Here is a 24,664-nt window from a genome sequence, read left to right on the forward strand (position 1 = left end):
TGGGTTTCTGCTAAGGACAGTACGGTTCACTTTTGTACAAGTTGTCTCAGTGTCACCAGTGGGGAGGTTGCTTAGGACCGAGTGTCTTGTAGGTATTTGGAATTTTCTCATTGGATACACAGAAATGTCTGTTTCTTTCTTTATTTGGCTATGCCGAGTCTTAGTTGCAGCATGTGGGATCTAGTTCCCTGACAAGGAATCAAACCTGGGCTCCCTGCATTGGGAGCTTGAATTCTTTGCCACTGAGCCACCAGTGAAGTCCCTCCACAGATTTTCAGTTTATAGATGTGAAAATGGAGGCAGAGACTCTGCTCAAGGTCTTACACTGTCTGGTGATGGAGCCGGTGTCCGACCTATAGACCAGTGATCCTCCCACCAGATTGCTATGATGTCTGTGGCATTCTAGTCGGGAATCCAACATTTGTGTTGGTCTGTCTAAACATAACGCAAATCTCCGGAGGTAGACTCTGAGAGATAATTGGGATGGCTTCTGGGAGTGTGAAATATTGCTTATCTTTCCCCCATCACTTCTCAACACAGTAGATAGCCTTACTCTGTTACGTGTTCTTTAGAACCCAAAGCAGATGTCCTCATTCTTATGGATTTCTCCTTGCTTCCTACTAGGCTTCAAACATGTTGAAAGTGGTGGTCACGTCTTAATATTTATAAATCTGGACAGAATGCCTGGCACATGGTGGGCCCTCAGGAAATGTGTGAGGAATTAAATTGGATAAGTCAGCCAGAATTATTACAGAATGAGCATTTATAAATTAGCTCTTTGGAGAAACAGTGCAACAAAAAGATGTGATTATAAATGGTAGGCAATAAAAAAGCCATCTTTATTTATTATATAGCACAGTCTATCAAGAATAACATAGAACTAAGCTTAGTGCTTGCAAATATAAATTGTCTAGCTAAAGCAAAATACATACCAAAGTACTGGCTGGACTGCAGCCTACTCATCTATGTAATTTTAGTCTACTTGTAATTAATAAATGATGGAGTTTCCCTGAATTATGTCTAACCTCAAATTCTAAATTTTCCCACTATCTAAAACACACACTGAGTCTTTCCCACTGTATTCATAATTAGAATTTTGGTAAGAAGTTAAGCAATGCAGAAGCATACAGTAAGAAGTGAATAATCCCTCCTTATCTCTGTCTTTACTCTCACACTGAATACAATATCAGGCTCTGAATTTCTAAGAGCAGAAATATTTTGGATCTTCATTTGGAAGAAAGGAGAATATTCTAACTTTCTCGAGATTGACTTCCTTTTAAGAATGAACTCGAAAGTGAGAGTCCAAATTCTGAATAGAACAAAAAGTCACGGAATTGGAGAACTTTTTCTCAGGGGACGTCTCTCACCATGGATAGAGAACATGTGATGACTCAGTCTTTGCTGATCGGGGAAGAGTGACAGCAGGAGGTCATTTCTTTCATTGCTGAATTTATTTTAGACAGGCGGCATTTTGTATGTGAAGTTCAGAGGGCTGCAAGATGCTTCTTCGGATAGGTCAAGTTTAAGACCCTTTCACTTGGTTACTTCAATTTTCTACTTTGAAGTAGAAATGTTATATGGCTCCTGCAATGGTTTTCTTTATCCAGTTGAGGTGTTTTTTGGTAAGGAGGATGTAGATGCCAGGCTTCTGGGGATTACCACACTTGCCAAAGGAAGTGACACCTCTGAAAACATTATCACATATCAGAGGACTTCCAGAATCCCCCTGAAACAGAAAGTTACAAATTTAGACAGGAGTGCTTTCCAAGGATATTTAATCACCCTTTTAGTCATTCATTCATTCACTCATTCACTCACACATTTTCTCTCTTTCCTTAAAGGCTAATTTATATCTCTTTTATTAATTGTCTGCCCTCAGCATCAATTACACAGATCTGTTAATATTTTCCAATAATTTCCCTTTTGCAAAAGACAATTCTGGAGATGTGCAAAATTTATTTTCATCGGTAAAACAAAGGCAGAGTAGCAAAGGAAACCTTTAACAGTGAAAATAACTGTCTCCCTCAGTCGCCCTGTATCCCCTTTTCTTGGTCAGTAGATGTTAGGGGAAGAGACTGGATGTTGGGACTGCCTGAGGCACGAGATGGGATTTGAATTATATCCTGCTTTGAAGAAGGACACAGGGTAAGCCATCTCAGACCAAGGAGTACTTGTGAGAGTTCAAACAAATTTTAGGGCTCTTTTCCAGGGTTCATCAGTTCTCATTTCATATTCTCTCTGACCCTGCAAACCACTTCCGGAACATGAGTTCTAAATAAGGCCGAACCCTACTTAAGCCCATTCTTGGCACATGGAGAGGCAGAACAACGCAAGAGTTGGGAGTCATCAGGTGGCCTGGGTTCAAGTCCAGGTCCCCCCTACTGACTGCCATTATCTAACTTGGGAAGTTAAGTAACTTTCTATGTCTTAATTTCCCCACCTGTAGAATTTGTTGTTTAGTCGCTAAGTCGCGTCTGACATTTTTTCGATCCCATAGGCTGTAGCTTGTCAGGCTCCTCTGTCCATGGGATTTCCCAGGCAAAGATAGTAGAATGAGTTGCCTTGCCCTCCTCCAGGGAATCTTCCTGACCCAAGGCAGGAGGATTCTTTACCACTGAGCCACCAGGGAAGCCCCATCTATATAATAGGATTGATAATAATAGTGTCTATCCCATGGGGCTATTTAAGGATCAACTGGCATAGAGTATACAGCTTAGTATAGTTCTTGGCATCTGATAAATGCCAGCTGTCATGATCAGCGGGACAGAATCCATGTGCTGTGCTGTGCTTAGTTGCTTAATTGTGTCTAACTCTTTGCAACCCCATGGACTGTAGCCTGCCAGGCTCCTCTGTCCATGGGGATTCTCCAGGCAAGAATACTGGAGTGGGTTGTCATGCCCTCCCTCAGGGGATCTTCCTAATCTAGGGATCAAAACCAGGTCTCCTGCACTGCAGGCGGATTCTTTACCATCTGAGCCACCAGGGAAGCCCATAGCACCATAAGTGGTGGTTAAGTGCGATCCTGATCACTGGTAATGAGAGGAGTTTCCCTGGATGGTAGGTTTCACTAACAACAGTCCACCTTGTTCTTCTTAGGCATGCTATTTAACCTGATTTCCCATTGCCCAAAATGGTTAAAATTTTAATTTACTTACTTCACATGAATCATCTTCACCTTTTCTACCACCAGCACAGATCATACTGAGATCAATAACTGGATTAAAATTATAGTGCTGGGCATCATTGCATATTTTCCTATCTATCACTGTAACGTTGGCTTCTCTCAAGGCATTAGACATTTGACATGCGTCTTTTTTGGTGCTTCCCCATCCTGCCACATGACACTTGGTGTGGGGTTTGACATCGTCTTCTGTTCTTGGTAGCTGAAGTATTCCTACAGCTTTGGTCATAGTTGCTTTACCTTCCAGCTAGAAAAGAGACAGAAGATGCAGTTTAAGGCCAGGACAACAATAACCAAACCCAGAAAATAGCTCTGACTTAAATAGATAACTTGCTTATTTAGCATGTTCTTATGAAGAATAAAAATCAAAACATGTTCCAACCGAATTGACTATCAGTTATTGGTTTTTTAAAGTCACAGCACACCTTTTCAGGCATGTTTTGCTAGGATAGTCTAGTAAACTTCAGTTGACCCATCAATGATGAAATTTTATTGGTGATGGCTGACAGTTCTGTGGCTGAAAAGCTGTGTTGGAGAGCTCAATCATTATTTTATTCAGGTGATCTTAAGTTTGTGAACTGACTGATATTAAGACCAATGAGAGGAAACCAGAGCTCCAGGTGCAGTGGGGCAGGGTGGGAAAGGGGTCAGTGTCATTTTCCACTTCAGTGGAAACGTGGCTTCCCCTCTTCTGAGCAAGCGCAAACCACTTGCGCTGCCTTCGAGGGCTCACGCACACTTTGCCCTTTTCTTTCATTCGCCAAGCCCTCTTCTTGCCTCACTACCTTGCTTTCTCTCTTTTTCTTCTGAAAATTCAAGGTCAGGAGAGTCGGGAGTGTGATAGAAGTTGAGAAGAGAGTAGAGGAAGATAATTCTAGTTCTTTCCTTCTTGTCTCAAGCTGTAGGGAGTCCTAGTATTGCAGACCTTCTAAAAACACAGGAGCACAGCAGCAGAGGCCACTGCCACACTCCTATCATTGCATTGCTTTCAGGCCCCACTTCCTGACATTAGACAGTCCCTACTTCCTCAGTGCCCCCTCTGAGTCGATGATGTGCCCCCGCGCCGCCCATTAGAATTTAGAAAAAGAAATGGCCACCGCTTAAACTCTTTCCACAGAAATTCAAATGCCCATGTGCAACACCTGTCTTTCTGTCCTGCTCACACTCTCGCAAGTCTTCACACTTGTTATCTGGTTGGATTGACAAGGAGGCAGCAGAACCCCCAGAAAGGACTTCAGGTCTGAATGAATGGATCAGCATTGGAGTCAGGATGCATATACTTGTAGACAGCACTCCTGGGGTCAGGCACACAGACCAGCGATGGGCACATCAGTAGGTTTTCACACTGGAAGGTTAACCATGGGGAGGTCCTGACACCCTCTTTAAGATTTCTCCAGCAACCTCATCTTTCTGGCCACAGTGTCAGAGGCGAGAGGGGGTTTCCTGACTCTTCTTCGCACCCCTTACTCACCGCACACTCTTGTAAAGATATTTAAGTCCTAAAGGAGACTTGACCACTGCTACCACTTTCTTGAAACCTGAGTTCAGAATCTTTTCCCTTGATGGGTTTGCCACTGTCTGGCTTAATTCCATTCCTTATCCAAAATTATTCAGAAATGTTTATGGAAGGTCTACCGTGTACTAGGCACTATACTCCCTGGTATAGGGGAGAAATAAAAAGATAAAAATATCTGTTCTTTGAAGTTGACATCGCACTGAGGGAGACAGACAAACAATCTAAAGTATTTAATATGTCAGAAGTGCCCTGAGGTGGAGAAAAAGGCAGGAGGGCAGCAGGCCAGGTAGCGCCCTCTACTGGGCGGGAGAGGGAGTTACACTGCCCCGTGCAGGAAGCGGGACGGGAGGGAATTAGAGTATCGGGGAGGAGAGGAGACGGTGAGAGAGAGGCAGGGCCCAGAGTCTCAAGGCAGAAAGTGTGAGGGTCACTGATAAGTACGGGGGGGCAGGGAGTGTGGGGAGTTTGCCATAAGCATACAAAGCTCTAGGTCCTCTCTTTACTCCTAATATGGGAACGTGTGGATTCCTTGAGCTTCCTCTTAAGTCTTGCTGGGGAAATTTCTCCTCAACCCTCTTAGGAAGAGTGTGAATTGCACACACAGCCCAATTCTGCCTCTTCTATCATACTTTCTCTATAGCAGTCAGGTAATCCTCCTAATAACAAGTCTGATCATGTCACTGCCCTGCTTAAAATACTTTCCCATTTCCTTCCCCATAAAGTTCAAACTTCTTCCCATTACGATGTCTGGGTTCCCTCTTTCTTAAATTTCATGATAACTTCCCTTTCTTCCCTCTTCCTCCAAATGCATTTTCCATTAAAGACTCCTCTTATACTTCCTGCCTGGAAGGCCCTTTCCTCTTTTTTGCCTCCTGACTCCTGTACCTTCTTTAAGAAAGCTTCCCTGACTGCCTGGACACGGCCCGTGTTCCCTCGGAGCCCCCTTCTTAGTGATCTCCATCACTGATGACAAATACATCACTAAGACAAATACATCACAGCCAGATCAGAACTGTTGATGTATTTGTCTGTCTCTCTCACTAGAAACTGTGAACACTTTGAGAACAGCACCTGTTTATCTTATGAAGAGAGAAAATCTTACTGGCACTTACAGATGGGCCACAACTTTTCCTACTGATCATGAACACTTTTATAGACCACCAATATCAGATAGGACTTCCCTGGTGGCTCAGACAGTAAAGAATCTGCCTGCAATGCAAGAGACCTGGGTTTGATCCCTGGGTTGGGAAGATCCCTTGGAGAAGGGAATGGCAACCCACTCCAGGATTCTTGCCTGGAGAATTCCATGGACAGACAAGCCTGGTGGGCTACACTCCACAGGGTCACAAGAATCTCAAGAATTGGACACAACTAAGCAACTAATACTTTTGCTTTTAATATCAGACAAGGTGAGCCTAAAGAAAGGAGCAAGGCTCCAGGCCACTTTGCGGTCATGTTTGAGTACAGGCAAAAGTAAGGTCATTTTGCCTGCCACAAAAATGACCAAATGCCCCCTATGGCTAAAATGAGTGGCCGCTGCTTCTTATCAATCACAGATTTAGCCTCCTAGGTAAGTAAGATTCACTGAGGTGCTCCATCATAGAATTACCCCACTTCCTGACAATAGTCAGTTCAGAGCAAACTCCTACTTCCTAGAATACTCCTTCTCATCTGACATGAGCCCAAATCCTGGGATAAGTCCCATCTAACACTCTTACAAGCCACTCCATGATTCCTAATGGTGTACAGTCGCCCTTGCTGAGCAAGAGTCAACAAGTGCAACTTGGTTTGACTGTAATTGAGTTGCTGGTGGCATTATCACTTTGGATTGACGGGTCTTACCACAGTAGGACTTTTGTCAATATTTTTTAAATTGAACTGACTTCCAAGAAGGTGAACATTTGTGTAATTATGTTGGGTCCCCGCTGTGCTTCTTATACCTACATCCTGGCATTAGCCAGTCTTGGCTATGAGGCCAGTGTGTAAAACTGGTTTCAGGTTAAACCGATCAAATTTCAAAATTTTGCAATTTCAAAATAGTTATTGAAAAAAAAAACATGTTTACCTGAAGTAGTTGAAGATCCCCTTCAAATGTCTGTGGATCAAAGCATGGGTAGGGAATTGCCTTTTTAATGGAAAATACTTGGTCAAGTTTCTCTTTATGGGATGTAGAGTGGGCCCCAAGAATAACTTGAGGATTGCCCTTCCTGGAAAAAGCAAGGATGATATAATTTATGTGACAGAACAGATGAAATTAAGTGTGAATTTGATTTATTAATCCGATCAGTTCTTTTACATGGTTTTCTATATATAAATAAGCACAGCAAGTTAGGGGGCATTTATGAGGCTTTTTTCTTTAGGTGTTTTACCTAAAACTCCTATGACATGTGTTATCTTAGATGCTTCAACTTCAGATCTTTTCAGGGAAGAAGCAACAGGAGGGGAATCCCAGGCCTTTTGGCAGCAGCAGGAGCATTGGGTTGGCAAGGCCTGGAGAGGTGTGCTTGGGTGCTGACCACATGGGCTGCTGAGGAAAGAAGAGCTGCCAGTTTCTCCATCTGCCTTGGATTTGTGGAATCAACACTTAGTGGAAGAAACTCAACCCAAGGACTAGAGACTAAACCAAAGAATGAGAGCAGAAGTAGCGGGTTTATTTCTTTGGGGGAGATAGTATAACTTGCTTGTCCTCACAAAGATGACAAAGATGGAAAAGAGCCTAGAACTGAATATGTAGAACTGAAGAAATGAATCTTGACATAATAGTGAAATTTTAAAGCTGAATCTAGGGGACTTCCCTAGTTGTCCAGTGGTTAAGAATCTCTCTTGCAAAAAAAAAAAAAAGAATCTCTCTTGCAGGAGATGCAGGTTCGATCCCTAGTTGGGAAACTAAGATCCCACGTGCCTCAGAGCAATTAAGCCTGTGCATTGCAACTACTGAGACCATATGCCACAACTAGAGAGTCTGCGTGCCACAATGAAAGATACTCTTTGATGCAGCAAAGATGCCATGCAGCCAAATAAAGAACTAAAGCAAAAAACAAAACTTCAAGCTGGTTTTAGAAAAGGCAGAGGAACCACAGATCAAATTGCCAACATCCACTGGATCATGGAAAAAGCAAGAGAGTTCCAGAAAAACATCTATTTCTGTTTTATTGACTATGCCAAAGCCTTTGACTGTGTGGATCACAATAAACTGTGGAAACTTCTGAAAGAGATGGGAATACCAGACCACCTGACCTGCCTCTTGAGAAACCTGTATGAAGGTCAGGAAGCAACAGTTAGAACTGGACATGGAACAACAGACTGGTTCCAAATAGGAAAAGGAGTACGTCAAGGCTGTATATTGTCACCCTGCTTATTTAACTTACATGCAGAGTACATCATGAGAAATGCTGGACTGGAAGAAGCACAAGCTGGAATCAAGATTGCCGGGAGAAATACCAATAACCTCAGATATGCAGATGACACCACCCTTATGGCAGAAAGTGAAGAGGAACTCAAAAGCCTCTTGATGAAAGTGAAAGAGGAGAGTGAAAAAGTTGGCTTAGAGCTCAACATTCAGAAAACAAAGTTCATGGCATTTGGTCCCATCACTTCATGGGAAATAGATGGGGAAACAGTGGAAACAGTGTCAGACTTTATTTTCTTGGGCTCCAAAATCACTGCAGATGGTGATTGCAGCCATGAAATTAAAAGACACTTACTCCTTGGAAGGAAAGTTATGACCAACCTAGATAGCATATTCAAAAGCAGAGACATTACTTTGCCAACAAAGGTCTGTCTAGTCAAGGCTATGGTTTTTCCAGTGGTCATGTATGGATGTGAGAGTTGGACTGTGAAGAAAGCTGAGCGCCGAAGAATTGATGCTTTTGAACTGTGGTGTTGGAGAAGACTCGAGAGTCCCTTGGACTGCAAGGAGATCCAACCAGTCCATCCTAAAGGAGATCAGTCCTGGGTGTTCATTAGAAGGACTGATGCTGAAGTTGAAACTCCATAACTTTGGCCACCTTATGCGAAGAGTTGACTCATTGGAAAAGACTCTGATGCTGGGAAGGATTGTGGGCAGGAGGAGAAGGGGACGACAGAGGATGAGATGGCTGGATGGCATCACCAACTTGATGGACATGAGTTTGGGTGAACTCTGGGAGTTGGTGATGGACAGGGAGGCCTGGTGTGCTGCAATTCATGAGGTCGCAAAGAGTCAGACACGACTGAGCGACTGAACTGAACTGAACTGAATCCAAACACACACACAGAAGGAAATAAACTGCTAGCCCCCAAGTGTAGTTTGTGAACCTAATGATAGCTAATCTGGGAGAGAAGGGCACAAGCTTTTCTTGATTTGCTGGACAGACTTTGCACTAAGTGGGCCTATTAATCAAGCCAATGGTGATCTTTACAGTGTACATTGTGCTGAAGTTCCCTTGATAAATTCTCATTTAACACAATAGAGCGCAGATCTCCTTGGATCTTCTATGTGGGGGGCTAGTTAAATCTTTTCTTTTATTCATGCAATTTATGCTAAAGTGAGCAGGGAAATAGTAGGTTCCAGTTACCAACAACAAGTACTGATGAAGAAAACAGCAGCATATCCAGGTGATAAACATTATTCTGACTTTCAAATCACAATTAGGGAAAAATTAGTTTGAACCATAGGAAATGACTGTTTTGGAAAGTGAAGCAGTTAAATATCAGTAATGTATGGTTCAATCTAATATGTAGCAACATGGGATAAGACTAACTAGATCACAGTAAGTAAATCACTTGTAATCATAGAGAACACTTTACTTGCTCGACTATGTGAAATACATTTGTGAAAAAAGCCTGAAATAAAATATATCAAAATAGTAACAGTGATTATGTGAAGTTGATAAGATTGGGAGTGCTGTTTTCCACCATTTTGATTTTCAAAATGTTAATAATATTGCTATTTATAGTTAAAACAATACTATGAGAAAATAGTCTTACACTTCAATTTTATTCTACAGGATCTGGCCTTTGCTTACAGAGATAAACATAATAATAGCATATAACACTGAATGTACTTGCACACTTTCTTCTCCATCCCTACCTAGTTTTGGTTTTGGACTTCAGAGTCATCTGACAGCCTCTGCCCCCGCCCCGCCCCCGACTGTCTGAGAGTGAGAGGAACTCAGAATTACTTACAGGTCACAATGAGCGGCTGTCAACACCCAGTTTTCTTTGATTAAAGCCCCTGCACAGAGTTTCAGCCCTTTGATTAGAGCCATGTAGCGTCTTGTGTGAGGGGCCACTTCATTTCCTCCTATAATTCCCTCGCAGGATACTGGAAAAACTGTAAAAGTGATCCAGAGTGAAATCCTGTCTTACCGAGTTATGTGTCCCCCTGAGAAAGTTCTGATAATAATGAACAGATCCAGAATGAGTGCTTAGACATGCACTTTGTGTCCAGGGAGAGAAGATCAAAGTGGTCCAGGTGGTTCGGAATTTTTACAATTTTCCATGATAGCTTCGGATAATAGTATCTTGAATTTAAACACTACTTCTCTTCCTCAAGAATTCAGATCACCTTTAACCTAGTATCCATCTCCTTCCTATCCCTGGGAGGCAGAAACTGTCAGGCAATAGAATTTCTTTTATTAACGCTCAAAAAGCAAAAAGATTGAAGACTTACCCAATATCATACAGTAAGAGCTGATGGGGGAGAAACCTCATTCTCCTTTTCCTGCCATTCCTCAGCGGTTCATTTCCTACTACAGGCTTCATTGTCTCAGTTTGGGGTTGGACACTGTGTTATTGACCTTAAAAATCTCAGTGTTCCATGATGAGTTTATTGTTGGGAATGATGGTTTGGTAAATTGTATTAAATTTGAAGAAAGAGCAACAACTATAGTAGCAATAACAGTGAAAGCATCTGTGATTTACCAGGCACTGGTAAGTTTCAGACTCTGGTTCTGATGTTTGCTGCAATGCAAGGTGGGTGTTATTATTCCCATGCAGAGATAAGGAACGTAAAGTTTAGACAGAGCAATTACCTTGCCCAAGTTCACACAACTAATAAATAGTAAAGCAGTCTTCTAATCCAGTTCCTCATCATGAAAAAAAATATACTCTATCCATTGTGAAGAGCTGTTTGTCTGAAGTACCTTTGTTATTTTTGAAATGTAGAGCCATTTGAGAATCTGAATAAAGTACAGACACAGATAAGCGTGTGAATATTTGCATACAGTTTTGGGAGAGTCACGGGCTGCCCTGGTAGCTCAGAGGTTAAAGCGTCTGCCTGCAATGTGGGAGACCTGGGTTGGGAAGATCCCCTGGAGAAGGAAATGGCACCCCACTCCAGTACTCTTGCCTGGGGAATCCCATGGACGGAGGAGCCTGGTAGGCTACAGTCCATGGGGTCGCAAAGAGTTGGACACAACTGAGTGACTTCACTTTCTTTCTTTCACTTTGGGAGAGTCACAGACTTCTTAGTGCCCATTCATGCCCTTGAAGGAGCTCATGGATCCCACATGAAGAATCCCAGCTCTGAAGGTATCACTGAGCTATAAGATATCATAATGTGTGGTTAAGAACATGAACTCTGGGTTCAAATCCCAGACCTACTACTTACTAGCTGATGACTTTAGTAAGTTGTCTTAACCTCTTTGTGCCTTAGTTTCCTTGTATGTAAATTGGGCTGATAACAATAATACATAAGAAGAGTGTATGTCAAACACTTAGAATATACTTAACTGTAAGTTTTATTAAATGTTGACACACACATATATATATAGTTCATTGGATTATTTTACATTGATTTATTGCTTTCTTTACTATTCCTACTACTGGAAATAAACATAATTCATTCTGAAAACCAAAATTTTAAGATTTATCTGAGAGTTATGAGTTGTGTTAGTCGCTCTGTTGTGTCTGACCCTTCGCAACCCCATGGATTGTAGTTCACCAGGCTCCTCTGTCCATGGAATTCTCCAGGCAAGAATATTGGAGTGGGTTGCCATTTCCTTCTCTGGGGATCTTCCCAACCCAGGGATCGAACCCAGTCTCCTGCACTGCAGGTGGATTCTTTACTGTCTGAGCCACCAGACAGAGGGTAACTAAGCTCTCCAGTTGATAAACAATCCATCCATCCCAAGTTTAATGGCTTTATTGGTTTTTCACTAGCCAGTTTTGCTCTGTGGATCTGGCCTGAATTGTGAGACCCTCCAGATATAGTTATGCTTTCATATTTTTGCTGTAAACACAATAGGTCATGTTTTCATTTTAAAAAGCAATATGCCATTTCAATAGCAAAGACTAAAAGTAACATGAAATAGTATTAGAAATTAAGTTATGATTTCTTTTTTACTTTTACACAATATTGAACAAAAAGTAAACCAATATAAAATTCAATTTTCTTATAAGCAAAACTGAAAAGCATATGAAAATATGTCTTACCTCCAGGAATTAGAAGGAGACAAATGGCAGGAGGAAAAGAGAAAGGAAAAGGAATATTCATGGCTCCTGTTATTCATATATGGAGACTATTTAGTTTCAGGTACTGATAGTAATATATAATGAAACACAAAGGATGTGGGTTTTTTCTTTTTTTCTTTCTCTGCTTTGTGGCTAAAGACTTTGGTGTTTTATAACTGGAAAACATAACTTTATTTTAGAGATGGTGTGGTTACTTACTTGTTTGACATTTCTTTCAGGGTTAGACCTTTCCTACCTTAAAGGGTAAATGTGAATCCATGAGACTGTGATACACAAATTGAGAACATTAAATAGAAAATTGCTATTTTGGGGCAACTTTTTCACTTTCAAATATGAGTTTATTTTAAAAAGCTAAGGATTCAAGTCTATATCAGAAATTGTTTTGAAATAGCATCTTTAAACTTACTCTGGTGGGTAAGTTGATCCTTTTGTTGTTGAGATTGCTGGGTAATCATTGAGGGGAAACTGAGTTATATTCTTAATGCACATTGTTCAAGCTATAAAAGCACTAAGTGAAGATATAGATGAATATTTGTACATGTAGAAAGGAGAAAGAGACTTTGAGATATGACATCAGAGGCAGAAACTGTAAAAGTTTGATTTATGATATGAAAGTTGAACCTTCTGTACCTTGACACATCAAGCATAAAGCCAAATTACAAACATTTTCAACCTATGTGACACAAATGCCTATTTTTATAAAGCACTAAGAAAAGATGAATACCTGGAAAGGAAAATGGTCAGAGAATTTGAACAAGTAATTTACAAAAGAAGAAATAAAAATGGCTGCTATATTCCTAATCTATGGAGGAATCAATAAACACGTATCATAAGTAATCAATAATAAGAATGAATTTAAAACATTTAGGTACAAATTTTGCCTGTCAATTACTAAAAATTAGAAAACAAAAATACTCTCTGGTTTTGGAAATTCTCTTTGTAGATGGCATTTAAAACTGCTACTATCTTCCTGGAATGCAACACATATAAAGGGATTACTAAATTTTGCATGATCTTTGACCCAACAAGTCATACTTTAACATATTGCGGAGATGTATTAGTTTCTCATTGTTGCTGTAACAAATTACCACAAACTTAGTGACTTAAAACAATAGACATTTATTATTTTATAGTTCTGTAGGTCATAAGTCTGATGTGGCTCTCCCTGAGCTAAGGTGTCAACAGGGCTGCGTTCTTTTTTGGATGCTCTAAGAAAATCCATTTCTCTGCCTTCTTCAGTTTCAAGAGGTTGCTTGCATTCCTTGGCTTGTGGCCTGCTTCCAGCTTCAAAGCCATCAGTGGTCGGTGGAGTCTTTCTCACATTGCATCACTCTGACACTGAGTCTTCTGCCTCTGCTTCCAGTTTTAAGGACCCCTGTGATTACCCTGGGCTTCCCAAGTGGCTTAGTGGTAAAGAATCTGCCTGCAATGCAGGAGATATGGGTTTGATTTCCTGGGTAAGGAAGATTCCCTGGAGAAGGAAATGGAAACCTGTTCCAGTATTCTTGCCTGGGAAATCCATGGACAGAGGAGCCTGGTGGGCTACAGTCCATGAGGTCACAAAGGATCAGACACAACTTAGCGACTGAGCCAGCAAGCATGTGACTACATTGGGCCCACTCAGATAAGCTCCCTATTTTAAGGTGGATTGATTAGCAATGTTAATTTTATCTAAAACCTCAATTTCCCTTTGCTTTGTAAACTCACATTCCCAGGCTCTAGGCATTAGGATGTGAGCATCCTTGAGTAGGTGGGCAGCATTATTTGACATATATTGTACATTGGCTCTAATTAGAGTATGTAGGCTCTAATTAATCTGTACAACCATTCTGTGCAAAAATTAAATATTAATAACATGGAAAGTGATCACAAAAATATTGCCATATTAGACAATTCTTGTGTGTCTCCACAGATCCCCTTGACCTCATGTAATCCATGAACCTTGGCCACTTATTCTTCTCAGCTTACTCTGTGGAGACCAATTCTGCATGGCCTTGTACCACATCAGGCACCACCTGAAAACACCTTGCTTCATGTCTGCATGGCACAGCTTTTGCCTCCTACCACTGGAATCCACTACTGCTGCTGAGATCTAGGGCACGATGCAGAAGTGCAGGAGATTTCAAGTCTTTTAAGGAAATCTATTTACTAGGAGGAGATGGAATCTAATGGATCAGTATTCTCTGAAGCACTAATTCTTATGGTTCTTGGAAGAGAGTCTGAGCAATCAGTTGTGCTTGATGCCAAGTTTCCAGTCCAGCCATTCACCCTTGTATTGGTGCTTCTCCTCAACATTCCTTTCCTCTCTTTCCGCACCACCTGCTACCCCCTTCTCAAGTATTCTCATCTCTAAGAAAGTGGTAGCACGTAACTTCTGCCTCTGGAAACTCAAGCTGACAGTTGGGAGTGGCGCTAGGAGTTGGGAGTGGCCTTACAAATTAGATCCACAAAGTAGGATTTAGAGTTGCCTGAGACTCACTGATCTGAAACACTGGGGACCCCACTGGTGGCGGTAAGTGGGCGCCTTTGCTTCTCCTACCCTATGGCGTGGGATCTGGGCAGCCTGTCCTTTGCCTCCCAGTACGGGACACATGTGGGAGTGGGATTTCCCTGAAGTGGGACAGCTGCAAGAGGGTAATTGTAACTTATTCGATCATTTGAACTTTGGACTTAGAGTGAACCTTGAGGGAACTCTTAGAGTGAAAAGAGACTTTTATGAGGTTCCCACCAAATCTTTCTAGTTGTAATTCGGTCATTTAGATGTGGTCTAGGGTCAGAGGTTTCTGTGTGGTAGGTTTTCTAGGTAATCAAGCTACAGATCATTTTCCTCCCCCGGCTTCCCCAGCCGTCAGCTTTGCGTGTCATGTCACCCTACTGGACCACTCACCACCTCACCGTTGCTGTATCTACTGTGACCACGGGGACAAGCCCCCTTCACTTCGTTTCTTTTTTAAAGTCACTTTATTTAGATACAGTTTACATATCATGCAATTCACCCACTTAAAATATTACAATTCAATGGTTTTTAATATACAACTATTAATTTTTAAAATTGTGGTTATATATATATGTATATATATACACATATATATAAAACCAATATATATACACCATAGAATTTGCCATTTTAACCATCTGAAATGACAATTCAGTGGCATTAATTATATTCACAATGTTGTGAACCTATTACCAGTATCTATTTCCAAACCTTTTTGGTCACCTTTAATAGAAACTATAATCATTAAGTACTAATTCCCTATTTCCTCTCCTTCCAGCCTCCAGAAACTAATCTACTTTCTGTCTCTATTAAATTGCCTATTCTAGATATTTCATGTAAGGGGAATCATACAATATTTGTCCTTTTATTCAGCTTATTTCACTTAGTATGATGTCTTTAAGATTAGTTCAGTTGTAGTAAATATCAGAATTTCATTCTTTGTTATGGCTGAATATGTATATGCTACATATTGTTTATCCATTCACCTGTTGATGGTCAGGCTTCCTGGGTGGCGCAGTGGTAAAGCATCTGCGGCCAATGCAGGATCTGCAGGTTCAATCCCTGGGTCGGGACAATCTCCTGTAGTAGGAAATTTCAACCCACTCCAGTATTCTTTCTTGGAAAATTCCATGGGTAGAAAACCCAGGTGGACCACAGTCTACTCAGGTCCAAAGAGTCAGACTCAACTGAAAGCGTGAGCCCACACACACTCACTGCTGATAAACGTTTGGGTTGTCTCCATCTTTTGGCTATTGTGAATACTGCTACAATGAACACTGATGTACAAGTATCTGTTTGAATCCTTGCATTTGGGTATATACCTAGGTGTGAAATTGCATAGTTGTATGGTCATCTGTGTTTAGCTTTTTGAGGAAGTCCCTCATTTGGCAGTTTTCTTTCCTTTCTTTTTTCTATTCTAATTTATTTATTTATTTGTTCATTTTTTACATTTGTTAAAAAAAGAAGTTCATTTTTTACATTAGTTAAACTGAAGTATAGTTGATTAAAATTTTTATTGGAGTGTAGTTGATTTACAGTGCGGTTAGTTTCAGGTGTACAGCAAAGTGAATCTGTTACACTCCCACACTCTTTTTGATTCTTTTCCCATATAGGCCATTACAGAGTATTGAGTAGGGCTCCCTGTGCTAGACAGTAGGTCCTTATTAGTTATCTATTGTATATATAGAGTAGTGTGTATAGATAAATCTCCCAGTTTATCTCTCCTGCCTTCACTGATCTGGATTACGTGGACATACAACTCTTACTCAATTTCTAGAACATGAAATATCCATTTAGTTATTCATTCAATTTAAGATACGTATAAAGTACCTGCCATGAGCTAGATCTGGGAATTACTGCCTGAATGGATCTTATGGCCTAAAGAAAGACTTAGAAACACTGATGTTCAGTGCTGTGGTCAGTGAGGACAGCAGGGTTTGGAAACAAGAAAGCCTTGCCTTTAAATCCCAGCTCTGCCATTTAACATCCACATCCTTTCAGAGCTCAGAGGTCCCTAGCTCATTGGACTGTTGGAAGGACTGCTGTGTGTTAAAGGTTCTGGCTGAGATACTTAGTCTGGGGTGATCCCAGGTATTTCCCCCAAAGTTTCCCAGGTGATTATAAAGCGGCAGTCAGGACAGAGAAGTGCTGCGGTGAAGTGTTACCTGGCACATAGAGGGCACTCAGCAATGTTGCTGGACCTCCTGGGCTAACCTGGAATCATCTCCAGATCACACTCCTGGCCAGATGCCGCCTGGAGACTGGTTTCTTCTTTATTGAGACTGGCGTGGGGAATGGATGGAGTCAGGAGGAGGAGGGTCTGCTGCCAGTGAGTCAGAGATTGGCTGGGCTGAAGCTGCCTGAGACCTGTTTCCCAGGAACAAAGAGGGTTAGGACTTTATAACCCTCCTCCCCAGCCTCTCTAAGCACTTGGAGACCAGGGATTTAGCTCAAGGCAACACACTTCCTAGGTTTACTTTTCACCAGAGCACGTGTAGTGCCTTCCTCTCCTTCTCTGAGATTTAATTCAGTCTTTCAGCTGCCCTAAAACAACCAGGTGCCTATTTTATTTTTTGTGAAAATGCATACTTTAGATGACATATAAGATGGTATAAATTTACCTTTCAAAGGTTTTTGAATTGGCAACATTTGATAATTAACTGGTGATGGGGACTGGGTGATAGATATATAGAGATTCATATATTATTCTTTATACTTTTGGACATTAAAAAAACAGAGACTTCGATGGTTTTCCTCTGCTTTCTGTATTATTTGAAGCTTTGACAGAAGAGTGACCTTTTAGTATATTCTTGCCATTCATAGGGAGATGTATTGTTGAACTTGGCCAGTTTACCAAATATCCTGTATCACTAAGCAGAAAAGTTTGGCCAATTACAATGAGCTATAACGTAAAAAAAACTTTAAACTCCATTTGACATGCTAAGTCCCTTCAGTCGTGTCGGACTTTTTGCAACCCCATAGACTGTAGCCCGCCAGACTCCTCTGTACATGGAATTCTCCAGGCAAGAATACAGGAGTTCATAGCCATTCCCTTCTTCAGGGGATCTTCCCCACTCAGGGATCAAACCCTGTGTCTCTTGTATGTCCCACAATGGCATGCGGGTTCTTTACCACTGGGACCACTTGGGAAACAAATGCTTATCTTGTTTCTATTTGCACTTAGAGTTTTTTTTTTCTAATTGATAGTCTGTGAGATGGCTGATTTTTTATTTTTGGTCTGGGTGAATTTGAAGAGATGTATACTATATTGACTTTTTATAGCTTCATTGAAAGCAATACAGACACAATTTTTATGACCATGAATTGAACCACTTGAAAGCACAGATGTTGGGCAGGGAGTGGTAGCTCCATGTTTGAGTTAGACATATCCCATCTTATTAAAGTAAGAATGTTTGAAGAATGAAAACCATATTAATGCTTGGGAGAATAGAACTAATTATTGGGTACTGGGTTATTGTTTTTGTTTTGGCCACCAGGCTACTTTATTAGATCAGATTCAGTTACCTCTGAAGAAGGTGTTTGAGGGTAAATGGAGACTGAGACCTCTTTATCTTCTTAATTGACATTTGGAAAGGGATGGGGTAGGGTCACACAGTGCCCTAGGCAGTGGGATGGGGGTGAGGTGTAGGGGGATGGTGGTGTGGAGTGAAAGTTATATGTGTGTGCCATAAGTTGACTAATTATGAAAACAAAGGGCTGCATAGGATGTCTTTTGTTAAAATGAAAAATTTCAACCAAGCTGAGAAAAGAGTGAATGAGGTAATTCTACCAGGATGTTAAACAGGAACATCTCCAGAGTGGCACCATTTGCTGTTATTGTTGTGAAAGAGGAATTGTTTATTCTCAATTTATGGATGAGGAAATTGAAACCTGGCTGGGTAAATAACTTGTCCAAAGGTGCATCACTAATAGTTGACAAGCCAGAATTTGAGCCCAAGACTGCCTGACCCCAGAACTGACCATTGCCCTTAAAGGTGGTGAGTCACTGGATCAGAGACTTGATAGAACATGTCCCCATCTAAGGACATGTTCCTAAACCGTGCCTTTTGTCCATCTATGATCCCCTTTGTAAACGATATTACTGTTTTTGAAACCTCTAAATGAAAGGGGCTTTTGGCCCCTGTTCCAGCCTGTGTCCTCCTGGAGACCACTCGGGTATGAGCTAAATTTCTGCCCATGTGTGTGTAGGACTTGTCCAGCTGACCTGTAGCACGGTGACTCCCCTCAGTCTTTGTCTGACAAACATAGGTTAAGAGAGGCTCCAGGCTCTGCTGATCCACCCCAGGCTTGGCTCTGACTCCAAAAGGGTTTAGTCACAGACTCTCTCCAGGCCAGATATTTCTCCCAGGAGAGCCAGCTTCATCTCTAAGTTGCTGGCACCGTTTTTAAAGAGTGAGATGGAACAGCAGTTATCATATAGCTGAATTACAAGAAAGAACTAATTATCCTTAACTAATATATAAGCAGAAGTCTGCCACTGTGATTATTTCCTGCAGCTTTCTCAACTACCCTCTTTATACACTGATGCTTAGGGAGGTTAAATGACAGAGCTCATTGACTGCGCTCCTGGAATGCAGATCCGGCCGACACCAGAGCCCATTCTCTTAATCACTGGGCAGTAATGCCGTATATACGACAGCGATACCTGAGCGATAGTGATGTTTGCCCAACGTCTAAACAACAGTGATATCTAAAACTAGCTCCCTAAAATGAGGGAGCTGGTCAATCCAGCTCAGTCTGAGTGTACAAAGGCTGGAGAACTGCAGAAAATCTGGATCTTGTCTTTGTTTCTCTCAGTGCCCTATGGATATTGTTACTATTCAGTCGCTAAGTTGTGTCTGACTCTTTCATAACCCCCATGGACTGCCAGGCTCCTCTGTCTGTGAAATTTCCCAGGCAAGAATACTAGAATGGGTTGCCATTTCCTGCTCCAGGGGATCTTCCCAACCCAGGGATTGAACCTGTGTCTCCTGCGTTGGCAGGCAGATTCTTTACCACTGAGTCACCAGGAAGCCCTCTCTGTGGATTGTCCCCACTCTAATCCATTTATTTACTTTGCGGCTACATTTTCTGTCTCTTTAGTGGGAGGACAGTTAGACATGAAGTCCTGGCAATGACTCAGAGACTAGAGGAGAATTTGCAAAATTAATTTTCAGAATGTCATCTTGGACAAATACATACCAATTTGCAATTTCCTTGTGACTGTTTTTCCATGAAGTGTGGGAATCTATGAGGAAGTGTGGAGAGGACCCTGGGCTCAGGGCATAGGGGAAAACCTCTGGTGGTGACTGGCTGGGCAGCTGCCTGGGGGGCCTGTAAGAAGCCCGACTTTCTGCTTCTTGGGGTGACTGCCCAATAGTCTGGCATATAGGGGAGTTTCCATAGAGTGACTTGATTCCCGGGCCTAGTTACAACTGACTGACAGTGCTCTGGCAAAGACCACGGCTGCTTTAATCGCCGAAGCTTCTAACATAATTGCAGCAGTCCGTGTTTCAGGGTAAGGGAGACACCTACTGTTCATTTAGAGGAAGATACGGAGAAGGCAATGGCACCCCACTCCAGTACTCTTGCCTGGAAAATCCCATGGACGGAGGAGCCTGGTGGGCTGCAGTCCATGGGGTCGCTAAGAGTCAGACATGACTGAGCAACTTCACTTTCACTTTTCATTTTGATGCATTGGAGAAGGAAATGGCAACCCATTCCAGTGTTCTTGCCTGGAGAATCCCAGGGACGGGGGAGCCTGGTGGGCTGCCGTCTCTGGGGTCGCACACAGTCGGACACGACTGAAGCGACTTAGCAGCAGCAGATGTTAATTTCCAGAAACTAAGTATATACAGCTTGGAAGATGTTGAGAAAATTGATGAACATCTTGGAAAAATTTACCAATACTGCTGCATAGAATAGTAGTTAATTTTTTATTTAGAAAAACTTAAAAATTTGCAAGATTTAAAAAATATTGCAGTAAAATATAAATAAAATAGCATTTACCATTATAACCATTTTAAGTGTACAGTTCAGTGGTATAAATATGTTCACATTGTTGTGCAACCTCCAGTATCATCCACCGTCAGGACTTTTTCCCTCTTCCTAGATTGAAACACTATATCCATTAAACAGTCATTCCCCACTCCTCGTTCCCCCAGCCTCTGGAAACTACTGGTTTGCTTTCTGTCTTTATGAATTTGACTACTCTAGGTACCTCACATTCTGTGGCCCCATGGACGGTAGCCTGTCAGGCTCCACTGTTCATGGAATTCTCCAGGCAAAAATACGGGAGTGGGTTTCCATTCCCTTCTCCCAAGGATCTTCCCAACCCAGGGATTGAATCCAAGTCTCCCGCATTGTGGGCAGAATCTTTACCGTCTGAGCCGCCTGGGAAGCCCTACACTCCAGATACCTCATATAAGTAGAACTGTACAACATTTGTATTTTGGTAACCAGCTTATTTAACTTTGCATATCTTCAAGGTTTATCCATGTTGTGGCTTGTGTCAGAATTTCCTTCCTTTACAAGGCTGGATAATATTCCTTTATATGTGTATACCACATTTTACTTCCCTAATCATCTACTGATGGGCACTTGGGTTCTTTCTTTTAACGTGAACATGGGTGCAGAATTATCTGTTTCAGTCCCTGATTTCAATTCTTTTGGTAGATACCCAGAAGTGGAATTGTTGTATTATATGGATAATTCTATTTTTTAATTATTTATACTGTTTTCCATAGTAACTGCATTTTACATTCCCACCAGTAATGCCCAAGGGTTCCAATTTCTCCATATCCTTGTCAATACTTACTGTATTCTGTTTTTTTTTAAATAATAATTGTCTTAATGAGGGTGAAGTGATTGAACACTTTTTGAATAGTAATGATGTACTTAGCTTTCCAGCACATCGATTACAAAGCAGTTTAACGTATCTGTTTCCCCAGGTACCTATTCTAAGTTTCACATGGATGTTACATTGACTGATTTCTTCCTGAAACTTGGACAATTAAATCTGTGTTTCTTGAAGCAAATAGAAAAACAACGACACAGCAACGTGATGAGATATCACATTTTTGTGTCTGATGCTCCTGGGTCCTGGCCACACACCCTCAAGGCTTCCAGCTCATATACTCTACCCCAAAACTTTCAGTTGCAGAAAGAGCTACAGATCTTTACTTGTGAGCTTCCTCCAGCTGTTGCGGTCTTCTCAGCTTTGAACAGGGCAGCCTCAAAGCGTTGGGGAGTTAACACCCACTGGAAACAGCCCTCGAACCAGTGATTGACCCCTGGTTGCCTGGGGTGATAGCCTGCTCCTGGGCACCTTTCCTTGTCTCACTCGCTCAGTTTTCTGACTGCTTCTTGGAATCACCTCCTAAAGAAGCTATTTGCATTCACGTCTGTCTCAGCATCTGTTCTGGAGGAACCCAGCCTATGACAGTCATTACAATGATGACTAGGTGGACTTTGTTGTTGCATGGTGAAGAGTTTATAAAATAATGACACATGAAAAGACTGTAACTAGATTAAAATTATGCTTCTGTGAAAATAAGCTTCATAACTGCTTATAATTTATATAAAAAGTTTTCTTTTCCTGCTGAAAGTATTCTATGTGTGTTTCCCTTGTGAAGCTGTTTACATTATGTAATAAAAGTGAATTTCCTTGAACATTTCAAGGTTTTGGTCATCTTGCTCTATTCAATATTTGAAAATGTGTTGTCTCTATTATCCCAAGAACAGCTTTGTCTTTCACAGATGCCTTAGGTTACACTTAATGTTTCAGTTTCCTACAATGTCCCACCTTGGAAAGATGGCTTCATGCTGGCTCCTGGGTATATTATTGTCTTCAGCTATGCATCAGCTTAAAAGCTAAGTGAGACTTAAAATTCTGTTCTCCTTCCTTTACATATGTAGAGAAATATTTATTGCCTTTTCCTTTTGTGCTGAGAGTCTCATTTGTGAAATTTCACCCTGTTGAGTCGTATACCTTTCTAATGGGAAATATTTTAAATTTTGTTTGATAGGCCATTCTTTGACTTTCTTATTTCCAAATGTTAGTTTCATGAGTGTCTAGAAGGAAGATGATTTAAGGATTCCTGGGCAAATTAGGTTTAGATATGTGACAATGTGATTTGCCATAAATTGCATATTCTGTATGTTTAAGTGAGGATTTATTGTGGAACATGAAAAGTATGTGGTCAAGGAGTTATTTTTAATTTTTTGAGTGTTATTGGAAGTCTAAATGTTTCACAGCAGACTCACTAAAATTGTGAAAATCAGATGAAATTTATAGGCAGGAGCTCAAGGAAGGGGATGCTGTCCAGGGGGAAAAGGCAGACTATGAGGAGGTAACTTCTGATAAGAAATACTATTTCCTCTGAAGCTTTGGGGCCCGATGATGGCTAGATTTAATTGTTGGTCAGCAATCCTGTAAGGGCTTCCCTGGTGGCTCAGACAATAAAGAATCTGCAGAGTAAAGCAGAACTGAGTTTGATTCCTGGCTCAGGAAAATCTCTTGGAGAAGGGAATAGCTACCCACTCCAGTATTCTTGTCTGGAGAATTCCGTGGACGGAGGAGCCTGGTGGGCTACAGTCCATGGGGTTGCAAAGAGTTGGACATGACTGAGACACTAACACTTTCACTTTCAATATACTCAATCCTGTATACCTAGGTGAAGATTTTCTCAGAGAAACTTAATCCATCATGGGTGAGGCCATTATCAAGTTAAGGAGAAACTGACCTGAGTTTGATATTTGGTTGTTACAAAATAAGTGGTAGTGAGTTACTTTTCTTTAATAACTCCGAAGTTTGGAAGTCTACAATTTATAAACTTTGTAACTCTTCCAACAATATATATATTCCTAAGAAGGTCTCCCTTAGAACTCTGAATAATGCAACAGGGTGCTGAATTTCCAGAGGGTAAGTTCATTTTGCCTGGCAGTTTCTTCTTTAGACAGCTCTCTTTGCATCGGGGGTGCTGAGCTTGCTCCTGAAGGATGGAGAACCGACAGCCAGTGAGAGAGCCTCAGGTACCACTGTGCCTCTGCTTGGCAGTGCGTTGGGCACTGGGGACACATCCGTGCACAAAATCCTCAGGGGCAGGGATTAGCCATATCTTTGATCTTTAACTGCTCTAACACATCCTGCTGATTTCTACATGTGTCCCGTCTGCCTCTTTTATCTTTGAGAGCCACATTAAATTTAATATAGGGTTTATTGGCAGTGAAGTGGTGCTAAACCACCAGTTCATCTTATTCAACTACAATCTTCCCCCATCCATCCTCCGTCCCCCATTCATGTTGTCTATGAGACAGATAAACTATAAAGATGGTACCCATTATATTTTATTATGATGGAAATGTGGAAGGCCTTTGATATATTCCACAGAGGGCTCAATAGAGAAGTCACAGTTTGACAAATCATTAAGTAAAATGATAGAGCAAAACTATTCTGACATAGAATAAGTAAAAAGTAAAAACAAAACCCCTAAGACTGCTTCACAGCTTCTTTTTTTGTGTGTGTTACCTCCTTGGATAATTTACCCCTATGTAAAAGCCCATCCTTTTACAAGTTCACCTTTCACTCAATACTTATCCATAAAAGGAAACATTGGCTCAGTACGATACTGGTTCTGGCTTATACCAACTCACAAGAGCCAACTGTTAAATTTTCAGGAAATTTGTAAGCCAGTTGTTAAACACAGTCAATATTAAAAATTAAATTAGATAAACTTGCAATTAAACAAATTATATAAAATAAGGGTAATTAATACTCTAAATCTATCACATCTTAATCATTTTATGATGTTCAAGACCATCCCCATGGAAAAGAAATGCAAAAAGCAAAAGGCTGTCTGGGGAGGCCTTACAAATAGCTGTGAAAAAAGAGAAGCGAAAAGCAAAGGAGAAAAGGAAAGATATAAGCATCTGAATACAGAGTTCCAAAGAATAGCAAAGGGAGATAAGAAAGCCTTCCTCAGCAATCAATGCAAAGAAACAGAGGAAAACAACA

At 41.2% G+C, this 24,664-nt stretch overlaps 2 protein-coding genes across 2 annotated transcripts in view; one reads left to right on the forward strand and one right to left on the reverse strand.

The window, feature by feature from the left end:
* The window catches only part of CDC20B (cell division cycle 20B), a 133,930-nt gene that overhangs the window by 85,861 nt on the left and 23,405 nt on the right, over positions 1–24,664 (forward strand). The window lies entirely within an intron of this gene.
* Positions 804–12,199, reverse strand: LOC133233581 (granzyme A). The gene is made up of 5 exons (XM_061393525.1): positions 12,114–12,199; positions 9,864–10,011; positions 6,763–6,904; positions 3,156–3,428; positions 804–1,726 (listed from the first exon to the last, which is right to left on the reverse strand). The coding sequence occupies exons 1-5, from the start codon at positions 12,172–12,174 to the stop codon at positions 1,574–1,576; spliced, it is 777 nt and encodes a 258-aa protein (XP_061249509.1). The 5' UTR covers positions 12,175–12,199; the 3' UTR covers positions 804–1,573.

This window comes from Bos javanicus, chromosome 20 (genome assembly GCF_032452875.1).
Source record: "Bos javanicus breed banteng chromosome 20, ARS-OSU_banteng_1.0, whole genome shotgun sequence".
Classification (NCBI taxonomy): Eukaryota; Metazoa; Chordata; class Mammalia; order Artiodactyla; family Bovidae; genus Bos; species Bos javanicus.